Source organism: Oratosquilla oratoria, chromosome 1 (genome assembly GCF_046742065.1).
Source record: "Oratosquilla oratoria isolate Oo_2021 chromosome 1, ASM4674206v1, whole genome shotgun sequence".
Lineage (NCBI taxonomy): Eukaryota > Metazoa > Arthropoda > Malacostraca > Stomatopoda > Squillidae > Oratosquilla > Oratosquilla oratoria.
Genome location: NC_134777.1, coordinates 35045950 through 35060227, shown reverse-complemented (window position 1 = coordinate 35060227; position 14278 = coordinate 35045950). Strand labels below are relative to the sequence as shown.

At 44.9% G+C, this 14278-nt stretch overlaps 1 protein-coding gene across 1 annotated transcript in view; it reads left to right on the top strand.

Annotated features, from left to right (window-relative positions):
* LOC143030466 (alkylglycerol monooxygenase-like) overlaps positions 1-14278 on the top strand; it is a 100636-nt gene that overhangs the window by 57487 nt on the left and 28871 nt on the right. The window contains exon 4 of the mRNA XM_076193617.1: positions 11161-11430. Within this exon, the coding sequence (XP_076049732.1) occupies positions 11161-11430 (270 nt within the window). The remainder of the gene's footprint in view (positions 1-11160; positions 11431-14278) is intronic.

Below are 14278 nucleotides of genomic sequence, written 5' to 3'. Positions count from 1 at the left end.
CTTCAGGTTGTATATTTTCCCTTGTAAACACTGATTTAAAATGTTTGTTCATAATTTCTGCCATTTCCATTTCCTCAGTGTATTCAACTCCTCCTTGTCTCAATTTCTCCAAGTCTTGTTTGTTTTTTCAGTTTATTGTTTACAAATCTGTAGAATAGTTTTGGTTGATCTTTACACTTTTCTATAACATCTTTTTCATATTTTCTTTTTTTCTCTCTGCACTTTTGTACATATTCATTTCTATAACCAGTATATATTTTCCATTTTTCAGGTCTTCTGTCTTTTTTTCCATCTGGTCCAGGCTTTGTCTCTTTTGTCTTTTAACTCCCTACAACTTTTGTTGTACCAGCATTTTACATATTCTTTTTCTTGTTTTTGTCTTGGGACATACTTTTCCACTCCTTTTTTGTAAATTTTTGTCAAAATATTCCATTTCTCTTCCACTGATGTTTCTTCTTTGTATATTTCTTCCCAGTTTTCTTGTTGGAAGAATTCTCTTATTTTATCAAAGTTTGTTTTTTCATACATCATTCTTCCTTTTCTATATTGTTCATTTCTTTTCATATATTTTTCTTCATTAAGTTCCAGTTCAATCAATATGTGGTCACTTTTACCTATTGGTGTTTTATATTCAATCTTGTCCACTATTCTAGGTTCAGATGTAATTATTAAGTCTAGCCTCGATGGTTCTTCTTCATTTCTATACCTAGTGTTCTCTTGTATCCATTGTGTCATTGAATGGTCAGTAATCATCTCAAGTAGAGCATTTCCCCATGAGTCATCACCACTCTTTACTGTCATTTCTTCCCAGCAGATTTCTTTGCAATTAAAGTCGCCCATCATAACTATTCTTCCTCCGTCTTCCATTATTTTAGTTAATGCTATCTTTGTGTCCTCTAGCATACTTTTATATTCACTCTCCTCCCATGAGGCTGTTTTCGGAGGCACATAATTGATCACAAATTTTCTGCTCTTCTTATCTCTGTCTTCCACTTCTATCATAATCATCTCTACTGTATTCTTTCCATATATGACACCTTTCACATTTATATCCTTCTTAGTCAGGAACATAACTCCACCCCCTTGCTTTTTCTCTCTGTTTCTAATCCAATAATTGTATGCATCATGTCCTACACTGTTGGGTGGTAGTGGGCCTTTTAATTTTGTTTCTACAATTCCCATTATGTCCGGTTCTTTTTCTTTCAAATAATCATTCAGCTCATTCAATCCTGTTATTAATCCATCTATATTTGTGTAAGACACTCTTAGTTTTCTGCCACTTCCATTGTGTTCTCTGTTTCCCTTATGTTTTTCTTTTGTGTGTCGAACTTCCTTAGTTTCATGTTCACTACTCTCCAATAGAATCTCTCTTTCTCTGACTCCGTTCTGTTCTCGTTTTTTGTCTTAGCTTCCAGTCTTTTCTGCTTTTCTTCCTCTCTTTCCTCTTTATTCATTTCTCTTTTTATCCATATATTTTTGTATTGTTCACTTGTTGCTAGTTTCCCTGTTTTGGATAAGATATTCTCTGCCGTTGTTTGTGACTTGAATTTAATCTTAATTGGTCTGGTCTTGTCTGTGCTATACTTTCCGAGTCTAAATTTCTCTTTGATTTGTTTCATAATTCCTGGTTCATCTTCCTGAACTGATTCTAGTAATTGGCTTACTTTTTCATTTTCCTCTTTGATTCTTGTGGTTCTATCTGTGTTGTGTTTCTCTTCCATTCCTAATATAATTATACATTTCTTCTTGTCTGCTAAATCCCTTACTATATTCTCCTTTTGTCTCATCACTTTAATAACTGAGTCTTCAGTATGTTCTTTCAATTGCTGTTTGACTATGTCAGTGAATGAAATCTTATTTCCTTCTTGGGTTTGCTTCCAATTTTTACTTTCTTTAGCTATTGTTTCTCTGTTTTCTTTACTATTCTTCTTCAATTCCTCATTCTCTCCCTTTACCTCTCTTAACTGTCTTTTTAGTTCTTCTATTTCATCAGTTAAGTTTCTATTCGCCTTTTCCAGTTCTTCCAATCTTTCAACCCTTTGTAAAATGGTGTTCATATGACCTAACCTACTCTCCAAGTCCTCGATCACCTTATCAACCTTCTTCTCTAGTCTTGTCAGTCGGGGGGGGGTTTGTGTCCCCCCCACTCTCTTTAAATCCCTTGAAAATATTCTCATCACTTTCTACTGTATTGTTCCTATCTATACTTCTAATCTTTACATTCTTATTAGACATTCCGTCGTCCTCCAGCTCGTCTTGTGGTCTTTTGTTTACTTTACGGCGGTCTATTTGGACCAAGTCCTCTACTTCCTCATTACCTTCCATTTTCCCAGCAATCCCTCCCCTTCTCCTCTTTCCTTACTTTCCCACTACCTCACGAGCAATTTCCCCCCCCCCCTGCAAATACAAAAAGGCACTTCTCTTTGCGTTGGTATCCACAATCTGCACTTTTCTTCAGAGCGTTCTTCAAGCCGTCCGTTCGTTGAAAGTGTGTGTGTGTGTGTGTGTGTGTGTGTGTGTGTGTGTGTGTGTGTGTGTGTGTGTGTGTGTGTGTGTGTGTGTGTGTGTGTGTGTGTATACATGTGTATATATATAGAATGTAGATTGAGAGAAGCGAGTAAATGCCTTGGTGGATTAAAAAGTGTAATGAGGAATAGACATTTGGGAATGGATGCTAAGAGGAGACTGTATGAAGGAGTGATTGTGCCAACAGCACTGTATGGAGCAGAAACATGGAACATGAGAGAGGAAGAGAGAATGAGCTTGAATGTGTTTGAGATGAAGTGTCTGAGAAGTATGATGGGGGTTACTAGGCTAGATAGAGTGAGAAATGAGGAGGTGAGGAGGAGAACAGGGGTGGAAAGGGAGTTGGGAGATAGGGTTGATGAAAGAGTATTAGGATGGTTTGGACACATGGAGAGAATGAGTGAAGAAAGACAAGTAAAGGAGGTATGGAAGGCAGATGTGGAGGGAGTGAACATGAGGGGACGTCCTAGGATGAGATGGATGGATGGGGTGAAGGGGGCTTTGGGGAAGAGGGGAATGTCTATTGAGGAAGGACGAGAGAGGACAGGAGACAGGGGTGAATGGAGAATGGTTGTATATGGATGATGTTGTGATGCATGAGGTGGAATGGACGGGGGGATGGGGGGTGAGGTAGTATGTGTGAGCAAAATTTTGACGCAGCCCGAAGGGATTTCTCCCCGTCTTCTCCTTTATATGGGGGGACGGAGAGGGGGGGGTCGCCGATTTAATGAAGCGGCCTTGCTGTGGATGTGCTGTGTCTTGCGACACTGCTTCTGACCCAGGGCAGTGGACAGGGTGCAGGGATGACCCGTCATCTAGGAGGTGCTAAGATGGGAGGGAGGGTGGAGGGGTGTGGAGTGTTTTCAGGGATGGAATGGGTGGGAATGATTTTATGCCTCTTCCTTTTTGGCTACCTCCCTAGTAAGGGGGAAAAAGCCTTGGTATATGTATGTATGTATATATATATATATGTTCATATATATATATATATATGTGTGCATACGTACATGAATTACGTATGCGCATCTCAGCGAATGCACCCTGCATAAGATGAAGTGTATGCAGTAAACAGTGTTATATCAATTGAAATAAATTTAAAGAGAGAAGGGGGGGGGTGATTAAATGTATGAGTGTGTGTGGCTTTGGCCACGCCCACTCACACATTTGTTGGATGTGCATACCTATGTGAAATATGTATGCACATCCAGTCACCCTTCCTGACATGAACAATGCAATTTTATATAATTTTAGAGGGGGGGCTGACACTCCACCAGCCGACGCAGTTCGTAATCGCTAAGGTGGCGGCATAGGCGACGCACAAGACCCTCAGATGTTGTCGGAGGCCCTCTCCTCAGAAAAGCAGTTGCGGGGCAATGCTGGAGGTAGTGCTTGAGGGTGGCTTCAGGGTGGCTACAGTGGTTGCATCTTCTCTCTTCAGGTGTTGGGTTGCTTTTGATTTGCCAGAAACAACGGTCCTCCAGTCGCAGACGGAAGAGCAGAGTTTCCACTTTTCTAGGTGTGGAGCGAGGAAGTACAAGGGGCTCATAGTCTGTGACTGCCCTGTACCACCTCGCCCTCTCTGACACCTCTGCCTCCAGTCTGTGCTGAAGGAACCGTTGTACCTGATTCAGAGCCCTGGTGCGTAGGCGCAACTGATTTCTGCTGAGAGGGACGACAACATCGACTTCGGGTCTTTTGCGCGCCGCTTCAGCCGCGGCGTCGGCTAGCTCATTACCTGGGACCCCTACGTGGCTTGGCACCCAGTTGAGCGTAACACTCCTGCCTTGCTGATGCAGCTTCAGCAGGAGTGCTAGGATGGAGGTCAGTAGGCGTACATTGTCGCTGGGCTGTATCGATTCTAAGCTGCCTAGCAAAGACTGTGAATCCGTGTGGATCACCACAGGACCAGCTCGAGATATTAGAGCATGCTCTAACGCTCCTTGGACCGCTATGGCCTCAGCTTGGAGAGTGGACGCATGATCAGATACTCTCCTGCCGTAGGTCAAACCATCCATCACAAAAGCAGCCCCCGCACTGCGAGGCCTGTTGGGGTCTACGGAGCCATCCGTGTAATAGACCGCCGTTCCAGGTTTCCGGCAGTGCCCGGACGCCTTGTAGGGCCTGCGCTCGTACTCTTTCCTGGTCACATAACTTCTTCCTGGGAAGCTTTGTGACAACGAAGGTTGCAGGTATCGACAGCCATGGTGGTGGGGGCTTGAACTCTGGATGTGGAGAGTCCCTACCCTTCTCAAGGAGAGTGCTGGTGAGCCTGAAGGAGTCCAGGATCCCTGCCGCCTGTGCCAGCCAGGTATCGGAGTGGATAAAAGTACCCACCCGTCCCAGAGCTGTCACAAGGCTCTGACTCAGCTCAGTTATCCTGGGGCTCTGGACCAACTTGGCAAGAAAGTCGACCTCCAGCCTTCTGACCCGTGATGTTAATGAAGGCAACGAAGCCTCCATTCGGAGGTTAACGATCTTAGTCCAAGGTTGAGCTCCTAGGATAATCCTTGCTGCGGCATTTTGGCAAGGCTCCAGGTCTTCAAGCTTAGCAGTCGCCACATTTATGAGAGCTGGGGCAGCGTAGTCCACCAGACTGCGGACTGCGTGCACATAGAATGTGCGAAGGACCCGATGCGTGGCACCGAGTGCCTTCCCCGTCATTGCTCTCATAACTGTGGTTCTTGTCTTCAGTCTCTCCTTGAGATAGGTAAGTTCCCTCTGAAAGGTGAGCCTCTCATCAATCCAGACCCCCAGGTACTGATACTGGTGAACCCAGTCCAGCCTAAGGTCCTGGATGGTGAGGTGCTTCCCTTCTGTCCAGAGTCTCAGTGCCATAGCTTTCGACTTTGTAGGGGAGATCTTTAACCCTAACCTGCTACATTCCGTCGCCACAGTGCTTAAACAGCGCTGAGCCCTGTTGAAGCACTGCCGTTTCCCAGTAATTATGAGCGCAATGTCATCTGCATAGCAGATGACCTTGCACCCATGTGGTAGAGGTAGTTCCAGAATGTTGGAGACGAGCACATTGAACAGAGTGGGGCTGAGGACCCCCCCCCCCCCCTGTGGAGTGCCATTCTCCAACATTCTGGCCTCTGATATGTAACCCTGAAAGCGTACTTTCGCAGACCGGTGACTGAGATAGTCAGCAATCCAAGAAAGCAGCTTGCCTTTTACACCCTTGCGAGCAAGGGTGTCTAATATCACAAGTGGACTAGCCAGCTCAAACGCCTTTTCCAAATCCAAAAAGACCACAATGGACGGTGTTCCACTGACAGCATTGAGGAGTGTTGCTTTACTGTTTGCTGTGCCAGTGCCCTTGCAGTAAGCATGGATATGCTCATGCAATGGGCCCAGTTTCCACAGCAGCCTGTTTAGCACCATCCTCTCCGCTGTCTTCCCCATGCAGCTTGTCAGGCTGACTCACCATGTCCTCAACACCATGGCGCCTCACTCCTTGGAGGTCCTGCAATGTGTCTTGAACACACTGCGGGAGTGAGGTGCTGCTGGAGCGAGAGACAAACTCCTGCACCAGCCGCTTCGCCTCAGCATCAGGGGCATGATGAGTGCGTCGTGGTTGAGTCCTGCCACTAGCCTTACGGAGCTTAGACCACAGCTCTGCTAGGGAGGTGTGAGCAGTAAAGCCCTCACACCATTCAAGAAATTTAGCTCTTCTAGCATCTGCAGCTATGACGTGAGCGTCATGAACTGCAGCGTGCAAGTTGGCCAAATTGGTCTGAGTTCGGCGCCGTCGGAAAACACGCCTAAGCATGTTCACCCGATGGTTGGCCTCTCTCACCTCGGGGGTATAATACCAGTTGTTCTTATGTTCTCTGGGGGACTGGCGAGTCTTTGGGATGGCTCTGTTGGCAGCCACCTGAATGGCTGCAGAAAAGTCAGCTTCCAACGTTTCCACGTCCTGTGGTGGGACGTAGGACGCTGCCCATTCTTCAACAGACTTCTCAAACACTGGCCAGTTTGCCAAAGCTGTCTTCCACCTGGGAACAGGTAATACAGCTGGTATGGGTGGTGAATCCCGTATGTGCACAGAGACACCGAAGTGATCGCTAGTAACAATAGGATGCACCTCCCAGGTTACCCTAGAGTGGAGAGTGGCCGTCGCCAAGGTCAGATCAAGTCGTCCACCTCGCACGTGCGTCGGATTTCCATCATTCAACAACGTAATGTCAAGGCATTCATCTAATACTGAACTTAAGTGGTGCCCAGCGACATTGGGCCCATGGGACGACATCAAAATATCATGATGGGCGTTGAAGTCCCTTCCTATGATGAGGAGCCTGTCCGCAGCAAGAGTACACACTTCTCCAAGGTCCAGTTCCGCTCTCAGGCCCCTATATATGTTGTAGATGGTGTACGTTTCGTGGGCCCGATGAAGTCGAACCGCAAGAACTTCTACACCATCCCCACATGATACAGGGTCCGTGATCTCACTGCAGGGGATGGATGATTTGACTAAGATCATGCACCCCCTAGCAGTGAGTGAGCGAGGGAGAGAGAAGACGCGATATCCCGGAAATCGCACCTCGTCGCTCATTCGCTCACCAATGTCTCCTGGAGAAGCATGATATCGTATTCTTGCGCAAGGAGATACGAGCTTTTGCTGGGGAACCCGTTTACGTTCCACTGTAGCAACCTCAAGTGATTATTGAACAGGGCGATCGTCTTCCCTGTCAGTTTCCATGACGGTCTCATCTTGTCCTCCCCGGTCAGACGACAAGATGGGTTGCGACTTTGAAACAGTGGACGCATTTTCCTCATCATCAGAAGAGGAGTCTTCAAGCCTCAATGCAAATTGGCGTTGGGGCCTAGCAGAAGACACTCTCCTCGACTTAGAAGAAGTGGGTGTGTCTTTCCCAATGGTGAAGGCGGGTGTGGCAGGCTTGGGGGAAGTGGAAGGGGAGGAGGAGGAGGTTGAGGAAGAGGAAGAAGTGGTGGAAGAGGCGGGGGAGGAGGCAGGAGAGGAGGAGGTAGAGGGGGAGGGAGTCCTCTCCTTTCGCCTAGGGTTCCTCTTCTCTTTCAGGAGCTTAAGCACATTCTTGACGGCCCTGTTCACTAAATCCAGCATCTTGTCTGTGTCACTCTCGCCAAAAGTCGTAGCGACTGCAGACACGACGCCAGTCACAATCAGCTCGATGTCATCCTCCCTGAGGGGGATGACATCGGACGGATATTGAGGTGGAGGGGACCGTCGGTCCTGTGCTCGTGGGGTTGGTACGGGGGGCGTGGGTTTGGCTTTAGGTTTAGGGGTGGGATTGGAGGCAGGTGTGGATTTGGAGGTGGGCGCAGGTTTAGAGGCGGGCACGGGTTTGGAGGTGGGCGCGGCTTTTTTGGGAGCTGGTTGTGTTTTGGTAGTAGCCTGTGTGGGAGCTGGGTTTAGTGCTGGAAAGTGCGCCTGATTGTTCAAATCAGGAGCACTGTGTGTGGGTGGTGGTGGTGCTGTGTCAGGAGTGTGTCTTCTGCTGCCCCATACAAATGTTCCTGGGGGGGCAGGTATGAAGTGCTGTTGCTTCTCTGTCCTCTCCCTAGTGGCAATGGCCTGGACTTTACGCACTGCGCACGAGGTATTCCAGGCGTGGTGCTTCTTGCTACAGTTTGGGCACTTTGCAACAGTCTCAGTGCCAGCCTTGAACTTGTTAAGACAAGTCTCAGTGGCATGAGGCATGCTGCAAATGTCGCACTTGGGCTGCTTCGCTGAGCACCTCGCCTGGTGATGACCATAGCGCTGACACCTGAAGCAACGGAGAGGATCAGGGATGTACGTTCGTACATCATACCTGCCGTACCAACCCAGGTCGATCTTATCAAAAGGGTCGCCTTTGATGGTAATCAGTACCTGACGTGTGGGCGTCTTGTCCCATCTGCGCATCCTTGTGGCCGCGATTACCTGGCTGTGGTCCTCGATGGCCTCAGTCATGTAGCTGGTAGGATAGTCGTGAACCACAAGTCTGTGCTTCCGGTCCTCTGGGTTGAGCCGCTCTAAGTTCACCGGCTTACCATCAAGGGACTTGATCCGGTCCAGCTCCTCGACGATTTCATAAGTGCTTGGTAACAGTAGCACGTTACCATCGCCAAGGGGCCGGAGGGACAGAAGCTTGCCGTGGTGGGGGCCTTTCTCCAAAGCTCTTACCACCTCGAAGGCCATGTCGTATACCCCGCCGAGGGTACGACCTTGAAGGTGGGGAGCTTGACATCCATAGTAATAGGAGGGGCCACCACGACAGCAGCCTCGTCCTCTGATGGAGACGCCGAACCTAGAGCGCATCGTCGCCGTTTCGGCACGCCAGATACTGAGTCAGTGGCCGCCATGGTGGCACTGATAACGAGAAAATATACGAGAAAAAAATACGTATCCTCAACAACTTTGTGAAAAAAAAACTCGTAATCTAAGGGGCGGGGGATCGCGGGCGTTATCTAGCGCGTTGGTACTATGTCTTATCCTGTCTACCTAGCAAGCAGTCAATCGAAAACGAGGCTCGGGTGCACGAGAGTGTGCGAGGACCGGGCTCTTCTTCAGGTCGGGGGTTCCCCCCTCTCCCGCCGTAAAAGCGATTCGGAAAAGATAATTCACATCGAATGGACACCCCCGCTGCGTTGTCTCTCCTCGTGAATCTCCAAGCTCTCAGCCGCAAATACCCTAGTCTCTAGCTCTGTTTGTCGTGCTGCCGTTAATATTGCGTAAGCCCTGCTACCCGAGCCAATTCCCCCTTCTTTGCGGAATCTCGCTCTGGCAGGTTATGCCCCACATAACCCTCCCTGCACGATTAGCGTAGCCTGTGTGGTTCTTTCGAGGAAAGTTATCTATGTAAGGGTATATATACGGGATCAGGTCAACCGGGCGCGGGTGAAGCTCGATGCTGATTGGCTAGCAGGTAGGCCGTGTGAACCCGATATCTGGTCGGGACCCCGGAGCGTTCTGGCGGAAGACCTAGTGGCTCGTCCCGAGTGCTGATTGATTGGACGGTGGATTGTTTTAATCAGAATTGTCTGAGAGAAAACCTGTGCCCAAGAAATATATATATATATATATATATATATATATATATATATATATATATATATATATATATATATACTCGTATACATATAAAGACTGTAGAATGTATCTTGGGTTTTAACCAATTCAACGATTGTGAATACTGGCTAAAGTTTGTGAATAGGGGTAATAGGTTTGAAGGGTATTGTTAAACTGAATAACGATATAAAAAATTATGAATACCACTGATCTAGACTCTAGTGGGATTCAAAACTTCGATTTAATCCTTCGCTTGGGCTGTCTCCTAGACTGCTCAGCCACTACACTTGGTAATTTTGAAGACATGCAATAGTGGAAAAACTGAGACAATGGGACCTTTCGCAGTGAGCGATTTGATACTAGACACCGCCAGATTTTGTAATTCTTGCCGGGCAATAAATACTTTTTTGGGCAAGTTTTATAAGCTTACAGAGGTGTATCGTTGTACATTATAGTGTCTGAAATATAAGTCAATTAATTTCATGATTGCAAACGGCATATATCATTGTTTGAGCCTCTATTTATAATTGCAGATGATATTCGTAAAACAGCTTATAATTGTATCAAGCCAAGCAATTTGTCATTTTCTACGGACTTCAATTCATGTGATGTATAGAAAATATAATTTTGCATCGAAGACTTAATTTTTTCGGTACGATTAACATGTGTATTTCTCTTGCTTTTTCTTGAATCTGACGTGCAGTCTGCCACGGCACGCGTAAAATTAGTCATATTTGTTTGAAAATAGCTCCCAGCATCTAAGAGGCTATTCTTTACACAAACGTCGCTCACTTCGTACGTCCGCCACCACTGTTGTTATCTTTTATCTCACTGATTATCTTCATATACAGGACGTGACAGTGATATCCATTATTTTTCAACACTCTCAGACAAAACGCACAAACCGAAATCAACATCCTCTTATTTTTACTGCTCATACTTACTTCAGTAGAAATAATTACCTATTTTTAGTTTTACCTTGTAATTAAATTAACAAAGCCTTATCACACACCAGTAAGTAAAAATTATAACATTCAGAGTCATTTTTTTTTAAATACATTTATGCAGCAATTTATGTCATATCTTTTTTTTAAATATCGGTTTCCAAATTAGCTAAGTCACCCCTTTGCCTCGTGAAATCTGAGACTATTGAAAATTCTAGTGCTAATAGGAATCTACGAGCCTGACTGCGAAAGGTCCCAATTGTCCATATCAATGTTAAACTGAAAAAAAAAAAAAAATGGTGATGTTATTGAAGCACATCGCTCAGGTGAACTAATACAGATTCGTTTTCAATGTGTGTAATCTCCGTCATAAACGAATTAATTATTTTGGTCACAGATTAATATTCATAATCGGATCAGTTGTACGTTTTCGTAATACTACAGAGAATCACGCGATCACATTAGGGTTGCCACACATTTCCAGCTATCATCTTTAGTTTTTTATCGTGATTTTTTTTTTTTTTCAGACTTTAAATACTTCTGTGCAGCTTAATCTCTCGGAGAATACAAACCCCACGGCACCCAAGACCATAATCTACTTTCTTGATCTGCCTCTTGCATTATCATTGCAACTCATTGTAATTTGTTTATTTGTTACAGAAATCTCCCTCTTCTGGGCTGTGCACCAGGTTCACCATTCCTCCGACGAATTCACATTCACGGTTGGATTACGTCACTCTCCCATCCAGAAACTCTACTTGTGGATTACATACCTCCCACTTGCCGTTTTCGGAATTCCACCCTTGCACGCCGTCCTCCACGTGCATTTTAACACCATCTTCCAGGTTTGGACTCACACCTGCGTCGTGGACACGCTGGGTCCGCTAGAGTACATACTCAATACGCCCAACCATCACCGGGTACATCACGGTAAGATCTAAATTTGAGGGCACAGACGTACACGCTCGCATATTTCTTATTGTACACACACACACACACATACACACACACACACACACACACACACACACACACACACACACACACACACACACACACACACACACACACACACACACACACACACACACACACACACACACACACACACACACGATCGGCAGAGAGACGGTGACGATTAGAACTCCGGAAAAAAAATAGTAGATTTCAACGAGGGAGTACCTGTGTTGCATTAATAGGGAAGGGGAAAGCTCGTGGTGTAGTGGGCAGGTGAAGAAAAAGGAGAGGGGAAGGGATTAGTTAGGAAAATTGAAGGACATGACGAAGGAGACGAAGGGGCTCCTCTGGACGTCAGAAGGAATGTAAACAAGAGGGCTGCAGACGACGCAGGTGAAGTCTAAAATATCAGTAAAGGCACTGAAATTAGAAATATAGATAAGAACAACACAATAGCAAGTGGAGATAATCACTTCCATAGATTTAATGAGAGAGGGGATGACAACCTCTCCCGATTAGCAAGTCTGGAGGAAAAACTAGAGAACATGAACAAACAGTGGGAGGTTAGGTTCAGCCAACTTACACGGCTTACACAAAGAGTTGATAAATTGGAAGATCTAAAGAAGGAGAACCAAAAACTAGATAAAGAAATAGAAGATTAGAAATACAGCGAAAAGAAGTAAAAGATGAGAATGAGGAATTAAAGTAGAATAATAAAGAGAATAAAGAGTCCATAGCAAAAGAGGTACAGAGTTGGAGAAAAGTCCAAGAGAATAACAAAATTTAATTTAGAGATATAGTAAAACAGCAGATGAAAGAACAAACTAAGGACACAGTTATTAAAGCGGTGAGGGAGAAGGAGAATATAGTAAGAGACTTAGCGAATAAAAAGAGGGATGGAAGAGAAGCATAATCCAAATAGGACTACAAGAGTAAAAGAGAAGGAAAAGGTAAACAAGATGTTAGAAATAGTTCAAGAGGATGACCAAGAAACAGGGAAAGAAATTCAAGAAATATATAGAATAGGGAAATACAATACAGATAAGACCAGACCAATTAAGGTTAAATTCAGGTCACAAACGACAGCAGAGAATATCTTAGCAAAAACTGGGAAACTAGCAGAAAATGAGCAATATAGAAAGGGAAGGTTGATGCGTGGAAAAAAAATTGATAAAATAAGAGAATTCTTTCAAAAAGCAGACTGGGAAAGGATACCAGCGACGACATGGTCACCAAGTACAAAGAAATGTATAACAAAACTCGAAGGAATACAAAGAGCAATTACGAAAATGGCAACAACACTCTCAGAACTATCGTATGAAGAGTGTGAACTTATGGAACAAGTTCAATGAAAATATAATCTAAACAAACACCATAAAAGAATTTTAAGCAAAGTGAATGGAGACTAAGAAACGGGACCTCATGAACACAGCTCCAACCTCGTATATTTATTCATCAAACTCACCATCCCACTCCCACGCAGGGAAGAATAGGAAATCCCTGGCAGGACTAAGCACAGTCAGTTGTGGCAAGCCACTGTGTACCTATGACGTTGGGTCGCTTCTCCGCCAGGCAAGGTCTACCGGGAATGAACGCCGCAATTTGGCAGTTTCTTTCAGGACTCGAATTCACTACTACCTGTGAGACGGTATCCATCGGGCTACCGCGCACCCCTTTATGTTATTACGAGGTAAATACAACTTGGTAAATTAATTTTTTGTGGGATCTGTTGGAAAAGACAGAGCTACTCTGGGAGTGACCAAAAAATGAAAAATAGAATAATGAAGAGCTTGGATAGCTATTATGATATATGAGAGGGGCTCCAAAAGTGGAGGGGGTGAAAAGTGAAAGAAAGGAGAGGTGTCAATGATATAAGCTGTGAAATTAGAATTATGAGACGAAGTGAGGGCACTGTGACGAGAAATAGGTCATCATAACCATTTTTTTCTGTCTTTTTTTTCCATATCGTATGTGGAAGTAAATTTTTATTTAGAAAATTAAAGAAAACGAAGATAATAGGAAAAAGTTCATGAAGAGGAACAAACTAGATTAATATAGATCATGGAAAAACAAAGGACGGAAGAAGGAAATGCAGAAGAAATGTAGTCAAGGTGTTATGGAATAGAAAAGTACTTAAGAAAGGAGGTAAAATGTGTATTCTAAATTTAGGGCAGGAAGAAAATCACATCACATGAAGAACTGAAATGGAAAAACAAGTATGAAGGAGGAAGGAGGAAGATTTAATAATGGCACTGGAAGAGATTTAATATGGCATAGATCAACCTTCAATTGGTGATCCGAGGATTGTATGAAATGCTGTTTACTTTTTGGTCGTCCCTATCTGGAAGGGGAATAGTAGGACTGAAAAAAACAATGCGGAATTACACTGCTCTTTGCCAATCAAGGAGCTCCCGCATCTATTGTGGACATGGGTTCGTTCACACCTACTAATTAACATAGTATTACACCATTCTTCTTCAGTTTCTCTTTCCAACGTTGAGACCTAGCGAAACTTATCCTATAAAGCATTTAGCATGCATCATCCTATATGCTATTATTTATTTGAACTCCATATATAGGTACCACAAATTCGGGGTTGAGTATAGATGATGCTGTGATGCATGAGGGGGAGTGGGTGGGGGATGGGGGGTGAGGAAGTATGTATGAGAAAAAAAAAAAATTGACGCAGCCCGAAGGGATTTCTCCCCGTCTTCTCCTTTTCTGCATGAGGGGACGGAGAGGGGGGGTCGCCGAATTTATGAAGCGGCCTTGCTGTGGACGTGCTGTGTCTTGCGACACTGCTTCTGACCCAGGGCGGTGG